General features: G+C 41.3%; 3 protein-coding genes across 5 annotated transcripts; 1 reads left to right on the plus strand and 2 right to left on the minus strand.

Moving 5' to 3' along the window:
* Window positions 1-998: 998 nt before the first annotated feature.
* On the minus strand, window positions 999-3061 carry LOC5504234 (ras-related protein Rab2BV). The gene is made up of 2 exons (XM_001625124.3): window positions 2579-3061; window positions 999-1644 (listed from the first exon to the last, which is right to left on the minus strand). Exons 1-2 carry the CDS (start codon window positions 2768-2770, stop codon window positions 1177-1179), a joined length of 660 nt encoding a protein of 219 aa, XP_001625174.1. The 5' UTR covers window positions 2771-3061; the 3' UTR covers window positions 999-1176.
* Window positions 3062-3115: 54 nt separating this feature from the next.
* Window positions 3116-15545, plus strand: LOC5504248 (la-related protein 7). Of its 3 annotated transcripts, none has more exons than XM_048724200.1 (13): window positions 3116-3263; window positions 4453-4553; window positions 4624-4702; window positions 4994-5094; window positions 5707-5787; window positions 6155-6231; window positions 6397-6484; window positions 10386-10945; window positions 11036-11300; window positions 11379-11438; window positions 12121-12217; window positions 12330-12426; window positions 12867-15545. In XM_048724200.1, the coding sequence occupies exons 2-13, from the start codon at window positions 4458-4460 to the stop codon at window positions 13090-13092; spliced, it is 1827 nt and encodes a 608-aa protein (XP_048580157.1). In that variant the 5' UTR covers window positions 3116-3263; window positions 4453-4457; the 3' UTR covers window positions 13093-15545. The 3 variants fall into 3 exon arrangements, with proteins under 3 accessions (XP_048580157.1, XP_048580158.1, XP_032228421.2); XM_048724201.1 differs by having other exon boundaries at window positions 4641-4702; XM_032372530.2 differs by having other exon boundaries at window positions 12330-12421; window positions 12867-13077.
* On the minus strand, window positions 13767-17461 carry LOC116611894 (pituitary tumor-transforming gene 1 protein-interacting protein). The gene is made up of 2 exons (XM_032372534.2): window positions 16654-17461; window positions 13767-15822 (listed from the first exon to the last, which is right to left on the minus strand). Exons 1-2 carry the CDS (start codon window positions 17063-17065, stop codon window positions 15632-15634), a joined length of 603 nt encoding a protein of 200 aa, XP_032228425.2. The 5' UTR covers window positions 17066-17461; the 3' UTR covers window positions 13767-15631.
* Window positions 17462-19699: the final 2238 nt, after the last annotated feature.

The following is a 19699-nucleotide window of genomic DNA, read 5'->3' on the forward strand; positions in this document are numbered from 1 at the left end:
TGGTCAGCACATGCATAAAAAATACTAAATACAATAATTACAATACAATAATGCCTAGCTGAAATAACACAATATAATAAGTTCAAGGCAGGCGCAAATGTGTTAGTGACAAAGCCACCAAATCTGTTGGTAGGTATGGACTAAAACCTCCAACCTTGCGCAGAACATAGTGAGTGCAGAGGGCAAACAGGTGGGTCTTTTTGCCTACTTGCTACTACATAAAGGCCCGTGGCAGGGGCTCATAAGTAGGGGCAATCATCTGTATTATATAAATGTCACAGCCTTTCCTAGGATCAGGCTATTTTTAGACGTGTGCGCACGAACGGGCCAATCAGCTACTTTGACGTTGGTCGCGCGCGCGAGTGACGTTGCACACGCAAATTGCAGTTAGAAAGAATATATTTTTATCTATTATCCGTTGGTTTTGTTTGTTTACAAAGAGAATTGCAAGCTAGAATTCAAAGGTAGGGTTGGATTCATATTAAAGAAGAGAGCAACAAAGTACCAAGAGAGAACATAGCTTTTTGTCTGAGACTGCGCGTGCAGTTGAGCTCAGCCAAAACGTCAACACAAAGGTTGAATCTGATTGGCTCATCTGCGCATCTAAAAATAGCCTGATCCTAGGAAACGCCATGACACCTATATAGTACCAGAACATAGGGAATAGGGAAGTTGATTGCCCCTACTTATGAGCCCCTGCCCGTGGCCAAGGGGGGTTCGGAAGAACCACCCAATGCCAGTAATAAAATAAAATTTACTGTAATAAAAAACCCATGCCAGTCGATTGAAAGGTCAACTCTAATGAAGGATATTGGGTGCCACTCTTTTTTTTCAAATGAATATAAAACTATATAATAATAATAAACTTTTATAATATGAAAGAAATGCTAATTTATTTGCAGACTATACTAAACATGATTGTGGAATGCAGTTTGAATATACAAATTATCTTATATTATAAATTATCTAAATAAAGAGCAAATAACCCTCAGAGCCAATTGTTAGAATGCCATTTACTACGATCTCTGCCATTGTAAAAAAATATGGACATTTCTATGACATTACAACACTAATGAGTGAAACTCAATAAAATTCATATGAAAAATTAAAAGAATGTATATTTTACTTGCAACTTCACATTGTTTTCCAAAAAAAAAAAAAGCAAATAAAAAGGTTTTATAAAATTGTACAGCAATTCTTTCCTTGACTAGGCTTATTTAAGTCCACGGAATTCTGCTGTTTAGATGCTGCGGTTTGACCCTCTCTGGTATCCTTCCCATCAAGTTCTTTCTTCATCTTGGCTAACTGGACATGGTGAAGTTTTGTAATAGTCTGTTGGAAAGCTTCCTCAACATTTGTAGCATCCAGGGCTGATGCCTCAATGAAAGCCAATCCATGCTCATCTCCATACTTTTTGGCATCATCACTGGCTACAGCACGCAAATGTTTCAAATCACATTTATTTCCCACAAGCATAACAACAATAGTGGGATCGGCATGTTCGCGCACTTCTAGTAACCACCTTTCTACATCCTGGAAGGTTTTTTGTTTTGTCAGATCATACACCAAAACAGCACCCACTGCACCGCGGTAGTATGCACTTGTTATTGCTCTGTATCTCTCTTGGCCTGCAGTATCCCATACCTATGGATTACCAAAGGTAATAAATAAGCATCAAGTGGACGGCTTCTCTCGCACTAAATGGGGCCTTGATGGAAAAACCACAGGGAGCCCAAGCTCAAAATTCAGGGTTTTAGAAATTTGTAAGAAATTCACAATAAAAATGAGAGAAGCTTACCAAGATGTTAAAGGTGATAATCTTAAATTAATTCTGTGAAGTTTTGTCACCTTTTCCTTATTCTACATAGTCATCAATAAAATAGAACCGGGATGGGGCCAACAATGTTGATAAAACATCACCAGAGTAATTAAAATTAAACCTTTGACATGTAAATGAGATGGTGCATTTTAATTGTTAATCTTCTACAAACTCAAAACTGTGAGCTTGGGCTCACAAAACCGACAACTTACCTAACTCATAATGTTAACCAATTCACTAGGATGGATGAGGTATTGCAAGGAAGTCTTATTAAGGAGTATTTGTGTGTCAACTCAGTTGAGCAATCTGATGTGCACCAAGGGTGCATATGGCAAACTGGAGGTAGAATTGGAACTAGTTATCGGATTTGAAGGCCGCTAATAAATAAACATCAAAGCCTAAATATTATAGCAGTGAAAAATATTAGAACACTTAGCAAAAAAAATTAAAACCAATTACAACTGAATAGCTATATTTCAGGAAGGAGGAGAGCTTTAAATTAAATATTAACCAATACAAAGTGAGGCAAAGTGAGGCAAACTCATTGTTGGATCACAAATCAACAATAGCATAATATCTTGCATCCCTTGCCTAGAAAATCGGGTGAGTTGTAGGAAGCCACTCAAATTCTAAACAACACAGATGGCATCTCGTACCAAATGAGCATGATTACTCTCAATAAAGGTGAATACAAATGTCCCCATTAAGGATGAAACATTATAATTATTGAAATTTGCGAATGGAACATTGCATCATTACCTGAGCTTTGATGATTTTCCCCTCGACTTGAATGCTTCTTGTAGCGAACTCCACACCTATAGTGGACTTCGATTCGATATCAAATTCATTTCGCGTAAAGCGCGATAGAAGCGATGATTTACCCACTCCGGAATCACCAATGAGGACTATCTTATACAAGTAATCATAATGGTCGTATCTCCCTGACGCCATCTCATCGGCAAGCAGTCAAATTCTGCTGCAAATAGAGCAGAAATCGAGACGCTGTGGAGCAACGTTAGAGACCTCTCTGTTTTCTCTGTAGAAATGCTGCAAATCACGTGACCAGTCATTCGATCATCACGGAAAGGTACAGTCGGATCCGGAAGTTATGAATGCATGTTTCTCAAAACAGTGAAAAATAGGATCTTTGCACACCCCATATTTTAGTGATGTTCTAAAAGGTAGCAGGAACCAAACCGTTTTGTTTCCCTTTTCTCACTAAGTATTGCATTATTTATTTATATATTCTACTTCTGCCTAGATGTTGGAGCTGAGATGTTGATGTTTGGAGGCCTGGACGCTGGACTTTTGCGTGGTTACTTTTCCGAACGTTGACTTTGCGCTACGGCCATACCGCGCTTGGATTAAAAAGGACTCACATTAATCGAAAATACCGGGTAGATAAACGCGAACGTTGCACGAAGAAGAACTGTGTATCATTAAGGTATTTCTTTTAGGTTCTAATCTTTTTGGAGAGTTACCGTGCCTCCCATTTCCACAGATCTATGTTTCTACTTCTAGATAGGGGTTAGCACCCGTGTTTTTATAGTGTTATGAACCGCGGAATGATCGTGTGTGAACCAAAAGTAAACTGAACCCGTATTGCATAATATTGCATTTGTATTTGAGCATTTGTCTAGTAAAAATAAAGTGAGAATGTTTCAGCAAACTATTGGAGGTTTTGCTGCCTTCACCTCCAGATCATGGTTTGCAGATGATGACATCATGATTCCTGAAGGCAGTGATACCAAGACAACAGATAATATGTCTCCAGTGGTCATAGTGTGTTTATAACATGTGATATGTATGGGTGGCGATGGGTAAATCCAGGACTTGCCAAGGCGCAATTTCGGAATCCTAGCTCAAGATCCTTTTTTAGTTTTCGAATAACTTGCTTGAGGTATGTCATAAACATCAGTATATACATATATATTCTCGGGAAAACCTGTAGCATGGTGACAACATAAAACAGACAGCATTTCAAAATTTGAGTCTCCAAGACAGTGGTAAAAAAACGAGGCTCAGAGACCTCTAAATTTGAAAAATAGCAAGATATTGAGACTTGCGTAAAAACGCTGAGATTTCAAGATTTTGTAAAAAATTTTGCTTTCTAAATTTCTAAATTTGGAGGTATCCAATCGCTACCCCTACATGTGAAAGTTAGCTCAGCAGTAACATTAAAAAGAGTTTTGGTATCCCAAGTTTTTCCCTTTTACATTGCCCCCATAAAGGTTAATATTGATTGAGTGGGTAACTCCTTTTAATGAAGTCCCAAATAATGAGCGCTATTATCCAAACATATTATCCAATTGTTGACCTTGTCCATCTAGCTTGCGACTGAGCTACTGGGTCCATTGGGTTATTTGATTGTTATTTGATTGCGATTGGAGTGTTCAGTTTAGATAGATTGGATAATTTTATTAAAATTAATTTTATTGTGCTTTGCATCAGAAGGATGAATTATGCAAAAAAGAAAAATAACAGAATATTGATTTTGTTAGTGTGATAAGGGGATGTTTGAGAAAAAAAAAGTTTATTCTTTCAGGGTCTTCTTTTTGAGTAGATTTCTGGTAGCCTTTTTCTACCTCCATATTTTCATTTCATACCCATCTCTAATGCTCGACTCATTTTAGGTAGCATGAAGGATGAAAAAGACAATGATGATCACTCAGATAAAGGGCATCAAAAACACAAGAAAAGGACCAAGCTGTTGGTTAACCAGCTTAAGGAGCAAGTAAGACCTTGAGTTTTTTTTAACAATATTTTACAAATTATTTATTTTAAAAGCTTGTTTTCTGTCTTAGATTGACTTCTATTTTAGTGATTCCGCATTGCTGAAAGACAGGTTTTTGAAGCAGCAAATAGAAAATCACCCAGATGGATGTAAGTTTTAACAATTTTCCTTCAAGTCAGAAGATTGTGAGAATTGAATTCCATACTTACTCTAATCTAATATAAACTAATGCCAGAGGTATCTAAACAGTATTTTTTTTAACACTAGAAGTCATTGGTTCTTCAGCTCTGTAATCTGTGAAACAATTGTCCACAAAAGCCTCAAAATTCTGTTGCAAAACATTCTATTTTTAACATAATCTGCATAACAAATATTGGGGATAATTAGCTTTAATACATAAAATTTAGCTTTCCAATTTAGCTTTGTCTTGTTGATTGTAGATGTTGCCATCAGCACTATCGCCAGCTTCAATAAGATAAAACAAATGACAGATGATATAAAACTTGTCAAGAAAGCTATGAAGTTATCACAGCAACTGGAGGTATATAGCCTATACATCTCAACCAACTTATTGAGTGTCAGTCTTTGTTCAGTATATCTCAGATCATGTTAATGTTAAAACAGTAAGGGCTTGAATAAACACTGTCCTTTTTATGTCCCATTCCATATGCATGCATGTGTTTATTCAGTATCTATCTTAACTGTATCTTCCATAAATAGCAACAAAGTTCTTTGGCCTTTTTTCTCCATTGTTGCACTTTTCTCATCAAAACTCCTTTTTATAAAACGAAACAAGAATATGGTAGGTGTTCATAAGTTTTTCAAATGAGTTGATATAGTCCTTGAATCTTTTAGACTTTTTTCACACCGTTTTCACCTCCTTGCTTTCCTACTCTCTGTAGATATCAGGCAGCCTAGAAAAAAACTTTAATCCTCAACCAACGAAGATGAGAGTTGATGAGCAGCTCTCATTACATTGATTGTTATAGACTCTATTTACTTTAGAAGCGCATGCTTGTGAAAATGAGAGTGATATAGACTTACCGCTTTCATTAAAGACCGTTCAATTGCTATGAGAGGAAACAGCAATGCAGAGACTATCGGTCCTTGTTACTACAAGTGCCAATGTTTGTTTGTCTTTTCTCACCAAAAGTTGAATGAAGATGGTACCATGGTAAGAAGGATGGCCCCCCTGCCACAACCCAGAAATGTTGATGCTGAGACTGTATATGTTGTAAGTGTAATTCACAGTTTGCGTCTTTGCATGATATACATTGTTTTTACTAAAAAATAGCCTCACCTGGAGCAACATTGTTACAAAGGCTGGTTCAACTATGGCATAGACACAAACATGATGCCTTAGCACCAAACAAAAAAGCACTTTCAGTATAAGTATAAGTTCAACATAATCAAGCTGTTTAATCACATGTTGCCCTCCTTAAAATTTAAAGAAAGAAATATCATTCCCTGTGCTGTAGTTCTGAAGTGTTTAAGTGAATGCTGCAAGATTATATATAGAGATGCTAAAACCAAGACACACAAAGTGAATATTGTAAGTTATTTTCAATTTATCTCACATGAATCACATTTGATTGGTTTAGGAAAAACTTCCTTTTCATGCAGATCATGACTGGCTTAAAAAGGTGTTTAGTGAGTTCGGCAAAGTCCTCTATGTGAGGTAGGTACAGAAAGGGTTAATTTTTGGCAATCAAGGGGGTGTACCTTGTTAACTATGTTTACCTAGCAAATTTGTACTGGATATCCAACAATTTTGAAATCTATACTCTAGGATAGCCAGCTGATGGTCTTATGATGCTGATAAGCTTATATTTTTGCATCTCAGCTTGCCTCGTTTCAAGCATAATGGAGAAATCAAAGGGTTTGCTTTCATTGAATTTGAATCAAAGCAACAAGCAGAACATGTCGTACAGGTGAGGTTTTTAGAATAAAATTTATACTATTATCTAAGTGTGTCTGTTATAGACCATTGTCAATAGAATACGCAAAATCCCCTTAGACTTTCTTTTTTGTCATGAAAAAGAGTTAATGCTAGAAACGTCAGCAGAACTACCCCATTTCATAGAGGCATACAACATACATTTTTAACATTAAGATTATTTGCAGCTCCCCTTAGACTTGGCATCTTTTGCTATGCCATGCTAAACAGTTTATCCCCCAAATAACAGCGTGTGACAAGCAATTATTTTGGGGAAAAAAAATTCTTTCCTTGTTTTATAAATAATCCAACATAGGGCTTAATAGTGGGTCCTTGTATAGGGCTTTAAAGGGTGAAGGCGCAAATTCTTTTTATATAAGCTAACTGACTAATATGAATATGGCATAGGTGAGGGTGGTTTATAAGGGTGAAGGAGCAGATGCTTTATATATAAGCTGACTAATATGTATATGGCGAAGGATGGGGTGCTTTATAGGGAGAAGGAGGGGGTGCTTTATAGGGAGAAGGATGGGGTGCTTTATAGGGAGAAGGATGGGGTGCTTTATAGGGAGAAGGAGGGGGTGCTTTATAGGGAGAAGGAGGGGGTGCTTTATAGGGAGGATGGGGTGCTTTATAGGGAGAAGGAGGGGGTGCTTTATAGGGAGAAGGATGGGGTGCTTTATAGGGAGAAGGATGGGGTGCTTTATAGGGAGAAGGAGGGGGTGCTTTATAGGGAGAAGGATGGGGTGCTTTATAGGGAGAAGGATGGGGTGCTTTATAGGGAGAAGGATGGGGTGCTTTATAGAGAGAAGGAGGGGGTGCTTTATAGGGAGGATGGGGTGCTTTATAGGGAGGATGGGGTGCTTTATAGGGAGAAGGAGGGGGTGCTTTATAGGGAGAAGGAGGGGGTGCTTTATAGGGAGAAGGAGGGGGTGCTTTATAGGGAGAAGGAGGGGGTGCTTTATAGGGAGAAGGATGGGGTGTTTTATAGGGAGGATGGGGTGCTTTATAGGGAGAAGGATGGGGTGCTTTATAGGGAGAAGGATGGGGTGCTTTATAGGGAGAAGGATGGGGTGCTTTATAGGGAGAAGGATGGGGTGCTTTATAGGGAGAAGGATGGGGTGCTTTATAGGGAGAAGGAGGGGGTGCTTTATAGGGAGAAGGATGGGGTGCTTTATAGGGAGAAGGAGGGGGTGCTTTATAGGGAGAAGGAGGGGGTGCTTTATAGGGAGGATGGGGTGCTTTATAGGGAGAAGGATGGGGTGCTTTATAGGGAGAAGGATTGGGTGCTTTATAGGGAGAAGGAGGGGGTGCTTTATAGGGAGAAGGATGGGGTGCTTTATAGGGAGAAGGAGGGGGTGCTTTATAGAGAGAAGGAGGGGGTGCTTTATAGGGAGAAGGAGGGGGTGCTTTATAGGGAGAAGGATGGGGTGCTTTATAGGGAGAAGGATGGGGTGCTTTATAGGGAGAAGGATGGGGTGCTTTATAGGGAGAAGGAGGGGGTGCTTTATAGGGAGAAGGAGGGGGTGCTTTATAGGGAGAAGGATGGGGTGCTTTATAGGGAGAAGGATGGGGTGCTTTATAGGGAGAAGGAGGGGGTGCTTTATAGGGAGAAGGAGGGGGTGCTTTATAGGGAGAAGGATGGGGTGCTTTATAGGGAGAAGGAGGGGGTGCTTTATAGAGAGAAGGAGGGGGTGCTTCATAGGGAGAAGGATGGGGTGCTTTATAGGGAGAAGGATGGGGTGCTTTATAGGGAGAAGGATGGGGTGCTTTATAGAGAGAAGGAGGGGGTGCTTTATAGGGAGAAGGATGGGGTGCTTTATAGGGAGAAGGATGGGGTGCTTTATAGGGAGAAGGATGGGGTGCTTTATAGGGAGAAGGATGGGGTGCTTTATAGGGAGAAGGAGGGGGTGCTTTATAGGGAGAAGGAGGGGGTGCTTTATAGGGAGAAGGAGGGGGTGCTTTATAGGGAGAAGGATGGGGTGCTTTATAGGGAGAAGGAGGGGGTGCTTTATAGAGAGAAGGAGGGGGTGCTTTATAGGGAGAAGGATGGGGTGCTTTATAGGGAGAAGGGTGGGGTGCTTTATAGAGAGAAGGAGGGGGTGCTTTATAGGGAGAAGGATGGGGTGCTTTATAGGGAGAAGGATGGGGTGCTTTATAGGGAGAAGGATGGGGTGCTTTATAGGGAGAAGGATGGGGTGCTTTATAGGGAGAAGGATGGGGTGCTTTATAGGGAGAAGGAGGGGGTGCTTTATAGGGAGAAGGAGGGGGTGCTTTATAGGGAGAAGGATGGGGTGCTTTATAGAGAGAAGGAGGAGGTGCTTTATAGGGAGAAGGATGGGGTGCTTTATAGGGAGAAGGATGGGGTGCTTTATAGGGAGAAGGATGGGGTGCTTTATAGGGAGAAGGATGGGGTGCTTTATAGGGAGAAGGATGGGGTGCTTTATAGGGAGAAGGATGGGGTGCTTTATAGGGAGAAGGATGGGGTGCTTTATAGGGAGAAGGATGGGGTGCTTTATAGGGAGAAGGATGGGGTGCTTTATAGGGAGAAGGAGGGGGTGCTTTATAGGGAGAAGGATGGGGTGCTTTATAGGGAGAAGGATGGGGTGCTTTATAGGGAGAAGGATGGGGTGCTTTATAGGGAGAAGGATGGGGTGCTTTATAGGGAGAAGGAGGGGGTGCTTTATAGGGAGAAGGAGGGGGTGCTTTATAGGGAGAAGGATGGGGTGCTTTATAGGGAGAAGGATGGGGTGCTTTATAGGGAGAAGGAGGGGGTGCTTTATAGAGAGAAGGATGGGGTGCTTTATATGGAGAAGGATGGGGTGCTTTATAGGGAGAAGGAGGGGGTGCTTTATAGGGAGAAGGAGGGGGTGCTTTATAGGGAGAAGGAGGGGGTGCTTTATAGAGAGAAGGAGGGGGTGCTTTATAGGGAGAAGGATGGGGTGCTTTATAGGGAGAAGGATGGGGTGCTTTATAGAGAGAAGGAGGGGGTGCTTTATAGGGAGAAGGATGGGGTGCTTTATAGGGAGAAGGATGGGGTGCTTTATAGGGAGGATGGGGTGCTTTATAGGGAGGATGGGGTGCTTTATAGGGAGAAGGAGGGGGTGCTTTATAGGGAGAAGGAGGGGGTGCTTTATAGGGAGAAGGAGGGGGTGCTTTATAGGGAGAAGGATGGGGTGCTTTATAGGGAGAAGGAGGGGGTGCTTTATAGGGAGAAGGATGGGGTGCTTTATAGGGAGAAGGATGGGGTGCTTTATAGGGAGAAGGAGGGGGTGCTTTATAGGGAGAAGGATGGGGTGCTTTATAGGGAGGATGGGGTGCTTTATAGGGAGAAGGATGGGGTGCTTTATAGGGAGAAGGAGGGGGTGCTTTATAGGGAGAAGGATGGGGTGCTTTATAGGGAGAAGGATGGGGTGCTTTATAGGGAGAAGGAGGGGGTGCTTTATAGGGAGGATGGGGTGCTTTATAGGGAGAAGGATGGGGTGCTTTATAGGGAGAAGGATAGGGTGCTTTATAGGGAGAAGGATGGGGTGCTTTATAGGGAGAAGGATGGGGTGCTTTATAGGGAGAAGGATGGGGTGCTTTATAGGGAGAAGGAGGGGGTGCTTTATAGGGAGAAGGAGGGGGGTTCTATGTTTCATGAAAAAATCGCAAGTACGTACTGGACATGAACTGTAATCTACACAGTTTCTGTTGGTAAACAACCAAAATTTTGTTTAAAACGCAACAAATTTTGATAAAAACGAACATTGATGCGCTGTCTCTTAGCCCAGACTATGCTTTCAGTTGTATATAGAGTGTGTCATTGTCTCTGCATTTACATGCCCATGAGAACTAATTGAGTTAGGACTCAGAAGTTAGTAATAAATATAGGCTGCGTTCATATTTTGTTTTAGATGTTTAACAGAGAATCCAAGACAAAAAAAGAAGAAAAAAGAGAACCCTCTATTGACGATAAAACAAAGATTAAGAAACGCAGGAGGTCACACAGTGAATCTGACCTAGAGTCATCCAAGCTGAGCTTGAGTCAATCGGAGAGGAAGAGGCGGCGGACCACCAGCGAGACTTCAGTAGATTCCAACGAGAACGCCTCTCCGTTTAAACCTCCGCCATGTAAGAGATCAGCACGTAATGAGAGTGGTACCGCAGACAAGAGTGTGGGAGGCACTCCAGAGGCTGAGAAAACTGCAGAAGGAAGTAAAACTAGGAAACGTAAGAAAAGCGTGCGGTGGGAGGGCAGTGAAGAAGAAACGGGCTTAAATGCGGAAAGCGAAACACGCGATAGTGAGGGTGAATGCTCAATAAAAAAGAAGAAAAGCTCCGAGTCTGATACAAACGACAAGAAGGAGGAAGATACGTGCGAAAGCCAGAAGAAACACAAGACGAGGAAACGGAAAAAGAAAAACAAGGAGAAAAAAGTTGCGTCGCGTTTGCCTCACTTGCGAGTCATCTCAAAGTAGGTTGAATGACATGGCTATGTGAAATTCTGATGATTCATGTTTTTTTTTTTTTTTTTGCGCTGTATTCGTTGCTCTTTCCTCGGTAGATTAGAATGGCAACGTCTGAAAGAGGAATACAAGTCTTTGCAGCGACAAGCTATGCAGGACCTGAAGAAACAACTAAAACAGACATCTGAAGCTCAACAGCAAACTGAAACAAACTCAGCGCCCAAAGCTAAACCAGCCAAACCTAGCGTGCCTTCACCGACCCAAACCGCTCCAAACAAAATACCACCAGACCTTCCACTTATTCAAGGAGTGGTCCTCCGATTCAACCGCCTTGACAATGAACTCTCAACTAAAGACGTTAGGGTGAGTGAAAAGCATGATAGTAAAATATTTACAATTCTGTGTGCGTGTGGCTGTAAACGACGCTTCCTATTTTCCCAGAAAACGTTTTCTTCATATGGTCCAGTGGCGTTTGTTGAGATGGATGAAGCTACCGGAGTGGTAAGCATTTGTCAATTGTTATTTTCCGTTGTTGCTGCGTTATTGTTGTTGTCTTTGTCATCCTTGTTTTTGTTGTGTTGTTTTCTGTTTTAATGGCTGTTTTTGTTGCTGTCTATAGTAGTGGTTGCTATTGTATAGCTGTTGTTGTTGTTCCTCTTATTGTTGTTATTGCTGCTGTGATGTTGTTATAGTAGCTGTCTTTCCGTAACTGATGTTTACGCTGTATATGTTGTTGTTGTTGTTGATAAGGGTTGTTGTTATGTAGCTATGTTATTGTTGTTGTTGTTGTCGTTGAGGTTGTTGTTGTCGCTTTTGTTGATGTTATTGTTGATGTTTCTCTTCTGGTTGTTGTTGTCGCTGTATTGTAGTTGTCTTTTCTGTTACTGTTGTTGCTATTTGTAGTAGTCAGTTATGTAGCTATGTTATGGTTGCTGTTGTTGTTTTTCTTATTGTTTTCGTTGCTGTTGTTGTTTCTCTTATAGTTGTCGTTGTTGTTGTTGTTTCTCTTATAGTTGTCGTTGCTGTTGTTGTTTCTCTTATAGTTGTCGTTGCTGTTGTTGTTTCTGTTACTTATGCTTCTGTATAAAGTAATGGTTGTTGTTACGATGTTAATGTTGCTGTTGTCATCCTTTTGTTTGTGGTTGTTGTTTATAGTCTCTTTGTTGTTGATAACTGTTTTCAGGGTTATGTGCGTTTTCACACTCCGGAAAAGTGCACCAGCATCTTGGAGCAACTCTCGTCCGAAGCTTCCCCCTCTGTGAAAGTGACCTCACTCACAGGTGAAGTTACTCCGTGGCTGTCTCCTTTTTTTTTTTTCACTCCAGACTGACTGTTACCCGTGTTATGACTACAGAACACATAAGCAATAAAAAAAAAATACGATTTTTTCAGGCGAGGAAGAGAAACAGTACTGGAAGAAAATCAACGCAGACCGTGTGGCCCGATTTCAGGCAAAGCGTGAAAAAAAGCGAGGAACCGAGAAGGTGATGTATGTTTCACTGAGGCTAAATGCCTCATTTGTAGAAAAAAAAAATTAAGTTAGTTGGGATTTCTTGAAACAGACCTCGTTTTCAGGCTACGCTTTTTTCTGATTTTCAAGTCCTCCTCGCTTGTAGATCTATTCGTACACAATTTTACACGATGCCTCATGGTGGTGTACTGTGCTAGGAAATGCTGCTCGCACATCTTTGCTAGCGCTTTTTGCGTATTATATGGCCTCGTGCAATCACCGCCAACATCGACCAGCATTGTCGATACCGACTCGCTCCGTTGAACACATGTTGTACAATGCTGTTTTTGCTAGCGATGCCGGAGCGGTTTGCATGGGGTTCTAGCTAGAAAGATTGGCGTCGTCTTCCTCTAAACGGTACACAAGTTGACATAGAAGTTGCTAATCTACGCGATTAAACATTGTTTTTTTGGTTGCAGATCGCGCGTAAAACAGATGAAGTGCAGACACGTCAGCAATCCAAACAGATTCACATCCGGTTTGACGAAGCTTGACAAACGGCAAGTCAACACCGCTGTACGACCTGTATTCAAACTGGTTTTAAATCTAGTTCGACGATGGATAGGCATGTTACCTAAAACACAGATTTATTGCCCAAGTTGCGAACGTGTGTTATATGAGCGGTTTGAAACTTACTCCGTCTAAGCATGATCTAAGCGGATATTAGGATTCGTGTATCAACAACGGTACATATGGACACGGATTTGAGTATCAACGAAGGACATTTTTGTTAAGGTTCCTAACTTTAGTTCAAGGTCGAATAGATTGATTGCTGGGATGACTATTATCTCGATTTCTCTTTTGTACATATACTACAGATTAAGTAATGCTCCGTGTAAGAACTACGGTGAATCGATAGGTCCTGCGGCAATAGGGGTTCGTTATCTTTTTAACTAATCTAATTAATATTGCTATGCTTATTGGTTCAAGACGCTCTGCCCGCCAAATTTGAACTTTGGAGTCACATTTCTCTGAAATAAGTGCTCTTGCACTCATATTTATTAGGGGGCTTAGGTTCGAAGTAAGAAAGCTTTCAACCTTTGCATTTTTGTTAAAATCGTATGTTCGGAGCATGGAGAAATCCCTTTCGGATATCTGCTAATAACTTTTTATACTTCACTTATTACACTTTTGCGCTTTGTCTCTTGCCAAAGCAAACATTCCGCTGGCTAAACGTGTGAAAATACGGTCTCACATTTCCAAAAGCCTGTTAGTGCGGTAGAATTTAGCTTTCCAAAGAAAGTCACTTTTTCTTTCAAAGATTTTTGACAACGATTTTCATATTAAGATTGACAACTAAAACGATTCACGCCTTTAAATAAAGTTACCAATTTTGCTTTATTCGATCCTCAATACAACTATTATCGCATACAAGCCACAGCAATAAAGTTTACTGGAATTCACAGTAGTAGCAGCCCTCTAATTATTATTTCATCGACACAGACAGAACACACAATATTTTCTTAAAACAAGCCGCAAGCAAGGTTTATTCCATAAGCTCATTGATGAAGTCGAGAGTGTCCAGCTTATAATCGGGGTCTCCGTCTTCGATACATAGTGAGTCCTCATGGCCTACTATGTATCTTCTACTTCAATGCATCGTTCTATGTCCTTTAGTTCTATGTCCCTTTGTTTAGTTGGTGCTTTCATGAGTCGTACAGCATCAACTGATGACGGCAAAATTTGCCCTAGTGCAGAGGTTTCCTCAATGTCCTGTAAAAAAAGTACACACAAACTTAAGATTCCTTCTCAACTTCATTTCTTGAATATCAGAACTTATAAAAAATACAAGGCAACTACAGTCAACTCCCTCAGAAGCAGACACGTCAGGAACTAAAAACAGTGTTACAAGGGCTGTCAGCTAATGAAAATGAAGAAAGACATTGTTGCTTACAATTCTTTCACTTAGACGGGAGTTTGCTGTACCTAAATTTCAGGGTGTCAAACCCTAGGATGTTTCGCTACATTCAAGGAATACATTCGGGCTTGTTGGTATTTACATTTCACCCAGCTTATAAATCAGGCTCAAATAACTCATATTTACATATTCACATCGTAAACTCAAATGACAACTTCCCGTAATAAAACTCTTTAGTAAAATAGAACGAGTAAAATATTTCGTTCCCTTCTGAACCAATTATTTGTCTCTCAAGTACTTATTGACCTATGAATTTTTTACCTGGAATGGTTCTAACGCGGCTTCAGCAGCAGCGCTGGTCTCAGAGGTTTCCGGTTGGAAAAACACGCTGGAACTTGAGGCAGTTTCATCTCTACAGCTCTGCAATTTTGATTTTCGAAATAAATAACAAATTGAAAAGGAGGATCAAGACTGGTCAAGACAGTACAGAATCAGCAGAATCTATACGGCAAGCGACAGAACATTGACTTTGAGAAAGATCATTTTTCTCACCTCGTGTGAAGTTTTCATGCGTTTGTTTCCAAGCTCCAAATCGACTCGCTGTCGGCAGTATGTACAAATGCTTCTAGACCAGCCCTCAAGGACCTCTGTTCCACATCTGAAGGCTTACTGCCACACCAAGCCTCGTGGTTTGGGCAGCAACATGCCTGCCTTTTGAACACCATACCAAGCTTTTCTAACTTCTCGGACAAAGTTTGCAAGCAAACAGAACTCAGAAGCGTTTCTTTAAAGTATATACAATAGATTTTCAAACTATTTTCGAAGAGATAATGAATAGCGAGAGACTTGTCTTAATATATCGAGGAGGAAGCATGTAGAATTCAAAATGGCGACGTGAGCGCTAGGTCGGAAATGTAACTTCCGAACATACGATTCGGACAAAACTCGGGGATAAGTCGTAACAATGCAACCTTTGTTTTATTCTTAATTTAAATGTTTGTCAATCAATGGATAAGATACGGAAAACACCCGAAGATGTATTTTAGCCAATCAGAGGGCAGAATTTTACTGAAGTTTTATAGCTACTTCTGCGCATGCGTTGCCGCAGGGTACCGTAGTTCTTACACGAACCATTACTTAAACTACAGGAAGAGAAGCTAATACCCTAAAAGAAGGGAGAGGATTGTATTTTAATTATGACGCGACGAGGCACACTAGTAAAAAGAAGTTTGTATTGATATCAGAGACTCCTTGTCACCATCTCAAACAACACATAACACATTAAGAGTCTAAAGACTTCGATTGCGGGCGTGAAAATCGATGATATCAAGGAATACTTGTGGGTCCCTTCAAACCGTATTTTTCTTTGAATTTTTCCATCTTTTCGCGTTGTTCCTCTTTATGTTTTTTCTTCCGTTCCCTTCGCTTCTCGGATGGAGTGAGTTTGTCTTCAGTCGGTAGCCAACTGTAGATCTTGAAATGCCACTCATTCGCAACACAGACCGTAGTCGTCAAACCTAGAACAGATCAAATAGTTTGGGACAAAAGTTTGATAGTGTCCTCCGAAGTGCCTAAGATATACAATAGCCGTATAGCCTTTGCATCCATCATCCATACCCATTAAGCCCACACCCTCTTATTATCGCAAGTCACCCTTCCCGTCGTTGTGTTAAGATTTGGGTCAACTTCATGTTGTGTTTAGATTTGAGATCTCGTCGACATGACGGAAAAAACAGTGAATATGCGCACTTCGAAGAGATGAAGAAAAAAGATACAATTTCTTACAATGGCCATAATTTCCTTGTATTCCGGACTGAGTTTCACTTTTCAAAACATATATAACATGAGGGAGAAATGCACATAACCAGATTTTGGCTTTTTAAGATAATTTTCCTTGATCATCTTTGCGTTATGTATTGGCTCAGGGACCAAAAGCTCAAATTTCACAAAACAAAAAGTCGCATCAATTTAAAAAAAAGCCGCATTTGATATTTTGTTTGATATTACTCACTTAGTAATTAGGGGAATTTTACGCCTTATTTGATGTGAAATGAGCTTATTGGAAACGTCAAGTCATGTTTTTCCGTCATGTCGATCTCGTCAATCATATACAATAACTGGCAGATCTCGTTAACTGCACAAGTGCGATTTCCAAGAGATCCATAGCCGCCTTATAGCATGAATGAAAAGAAAACGAACGCTTTTAGGAATCACACATCAGATAATTGTGTTAAGCTAAAAAAAAGAAGAAAAAAAAACATCGAAAATCCAGGGTTTGAAGCTGCACGGAACTTATATCACGATAGTGATGGTTGAAAAAGCGTGCAACATGCAGGTTTCACACGTACCTACGACACAAAGTAGTAAAAGCACCAATCCAACAATAACCAGACCACTTTTTGCATTTTTGGTTATGTCTTCACAATGAATTTCCGACCTGTGGTACTCTTCACACGAGTCGACATCCGGGTTCCCTACTCCTGGCCACTGCATACATTTGCTGTTTGTGACACACCAGTAACAACCGTAACTTTGAGTGCAACCTTCGCATTCTTCTTGTTTATGGCACTCAGAACCGGCCTGGGCCAGAGAGTTATGGGATAAAAACAACACGGTAATTGCAAGATAAGCGAGGGTGCCACTTATCGTAGCCATGAATGGTGGAGGTTTATGCAGTGGCGCCGAACTCTTGGCTTCGTCGTCATGATGCGTGGATTGTGACGTCTTAGACGCGCGAGCGGATGGTAAACCTCGCCCCATGCTTCCATCGTATTATGGCGAACTTAGCATGAGAATGAGGCCAAACCACGTTCATATGACGTCATAAACGTAAGACTGTGTAAACTACGCATGCGCTGTAGAAACCTTTCTTACTGCCGAATTATTATAGCGGGAAAAACAAACGTCATTTCTTGTACAGAACTTGTGCGTAACCTCTCGCTTTCTGATTTGTTCGCTTTCTGGTTTGTTTGGTAGAATACATACATACCACGGGATTCGTCCTTGACGAGATCCTGCTTTTTTGCCGCCACCACGACCTCCTTTCTTGCCTTTCTCCTCCTCTTTGTGCTCGTCTTTGCTCTGTTTCTCGGCTGGTTTGGGGGCAGCTGGCTTCTTTTTGCCTTCTCTTGAAGCAAAATAACTAAAAAATGTCTTACCAAAATCGCGAAATTTAGGGTTTTTAAGCTGGTCAACTTTTCAATGTTTTTCCAATATGCATGCGCACGTGCACACTAGTGAAACGCATAACCAAAAGTTTTCTAGAGATGCAAAAAATTCGCCGAATTCGTCTAGTGTGTCAAAGGCTTAACATACCACAGCAAGCGGGCTTTTTTCCCAAGTTCAGCAATGGAATAGGGGTCTCGACCCGAGCTGGCGGTTGAAAAGGAGAAAGCGAATCCCATAACCCACCAGTTTGCTACCAGCACATCAGCTTACCCTAATAACTCGATTAACAGCCGCGGAGCTTATTTAATTGTTCACGTTCAGGCGTGGCGCTTATCCGGGGAGAGGGGGGGGGGGGGGGGGGAGTATTTGAGGGAGGCGCTTATTCAGAGCAATAACGGAGATGCTTCGTTGTGGCTGTTAGGGTGTCAGATGTTCGGCCCCATACCCTCCCCGTCAGATACCAAATGTTCGGTCTCTTACCCTTCCCGTCAGATACCAAATGTTCGGTCCCTTACCCTCCCTGTCAGATATCAAATGGTCCGCCTCTTACCCTCCCCGTCAGATACCAAATGGTCGGCCCCTTACCCTCCCCTTCAGATATAAATAGGTTGGTCCCTTACCCTCCCTGTCAGATATAAAATGGTCCGCCCCTTACCCTCCCCGTCAGATATCAAATGGTCGGTCCCTTACCCTCCCCGTCAGATATCAAATGGTCGGTCCCTAACCCTTCCCGTCAGATATCAAATGGTCGGTCCCTTACCCTCCCCGTCAGATATCAAATGGTCGGTCCCTCACCCTCCCCGTCAGATATCAAATGGTCGGTCCCTTACTCTCTTTGTCAGATATCAAATGGTCGGTCCCTTACCCTCCCCGTCAGATATAAAATGGTCGGTCCCTTACCCTCCCCGTCAGATATCAAATGGTCGGTCCCTAACCCTTCCCGTCAGATATCAAATGGTCCGCCCCTTACCCTCCCCGTCAGATATCAAATGGTCGGTCCCTTACCCTCCCCGTCAGATATCAAATGGTCGGTCCCTTAACCTCCCCGTCAGATATCAAATGGTCGGTCCCTTACCCTCCCCGTCAGATATCAAATGGTCGGTCCCTAACCCTTCCCGTCAGATATCAAATGGTCGGTCCCTTACCCTCCCTGTCAGATATCAAATGTTCGGTCCCTCACCCTTCTCGTCAGATATCCAAAGGTCGGTCCCTTACCCTCCCTGTCAGATATCAAATGGTCGGTCCCTCACCCTCCCCGTCAGATACCAAATGGTCGGTTTCTTGGCTGTTTACCACACCCTTAAACGTAAGAAAATAACGTTTTTTTGATGTGCTAAAACCAAGTGATTTCCTGAAATAGAATTTCTTTATTGCTTTTCTAAAAAATAAAATTTAACCTATTATAAACCAATAGCAAACCGAGACTAAAAAAAATAGAAAATATACACCTTTTACGTTCCATTGCGTTCGGTTCTAACAGTAACAACAAAAGAACTTCGCAGAAAAGAAAATTGTTTACTTAATATGCTTGTTTCGAAATTTGATATTCCAATTTTCGATTAGTTCCGACCATTGAAATTTTTTTACCTTTTTGTGAAACTTGGTATGATTATTGGCTCATTTAGAGGCCTCGCATTTTCGTAAAAAAAAACTTTTTGGCTTTGTTTGAACTTTACCATACCACCACAGATTGACTTGATATGCAACAAAGGTGCCGCAGAGGCTTCTGGGTATTGCAAAATTTTCTAAGTTTCTCTGGACCACCAAAATGAAGTAAAACTAGAACCTGATAACAAGGTTGACTGGGATACCTGTGGGGCTGCTATGTATCAGCAATTGATTTTCGTTCGGTAAACAAAACTGCGAGTCTCGTCGCTTGTGTTAAACGGTACCCTAAAACATCTTCTGTCATAGTTGAAAGGTGATATTTTATGATGTGAAATAATGGGCACTTGAGCTAAATACCCCCGCAGATCATAATAAATGGCTATCACTCCATTGCCCCCCTCAAGGCTGCTATCAGAGATTATTAATGAATATCCCAGTGATTATCTCGGGCTAATGACAAGCCACCGATTAGAAACTAGTGATATGTCCTTTACGCTCTACTATTTAAGTATGTGTCACTTAAAGAAAGCCATACTTTATTAATGGCTCACTGAAGTTTATTCTTTTGTATTGTGTGAAATACTCGTTGCAGGAGCCAGCCGTGATTTGAAATATGAA

This window comes from Nematostella vectensis, chromosome 2, assembly GCF_932526225.1.
Source record: "Nematostella vectensis chromosome 2, jaNemVect1.1, whole genome shotgun sequence".
NCBI classification, from domain to species: Eukaryota; Metazoa; Cnidaria; class Anthozoa; order Actiniaria; family Edwardsiidae; genus Nematostella; species Nematostella vectensis.

Excerpts from the sequence above, each read along its gene's own strand:
- LOC5504234 (XM_001625124.3), bottom strand. The coding sequence starts at position 2,770 with ATGGCGTCAGGGAGATACGACCATTATGATTACTTGTATAAGATAGTC. Across the intron at positions 1,645-2,578 it reads GGAAAATCATCAAAGCTCAG|GTATGGGATACTGCAGGCCA; the intron begins GTAATGATGCAA and ends GGTAATCCATAG.
- LOC5504248 (XM_048724200.1), top strand. The coding sequence starts at position 4,458 with ATGAAGGATGAAAAAGACAATGATGATCACTCAGATAAAGGGCATCAA. Across the intron at positions 11,301-11,378 it reads TCTCAACTAAAGACGTTAGG|AAAACGTTTTCTTCATATGG; the intron begins GTGAGTGAAAAG and ends CTATTTTCCCAG. Across the intron at positions 11,439-12,120 it reads TGGATGAAGCTACCGGAGTG|GGTTATGTGCGTTTTCACAC; the intron begins GTAAGCATTTGT and ends AACTGTTTTCAG.
- LOC116611894 (XM_032372534.2), bottom strand. The coding sequence starts at position 17,065 with ATGGGGCGAGGTTTACCATCCGCTCGCGCGTCTAAGACGTCACAATCC. Across the intron at positions 15,823-16,653 it reads TTTACTACTTTGTGTCGTAG|GTTTGACGACTACGGTCTGT; the intron begins GTACGTGTGAAA and ends GATCTGTTCTAG.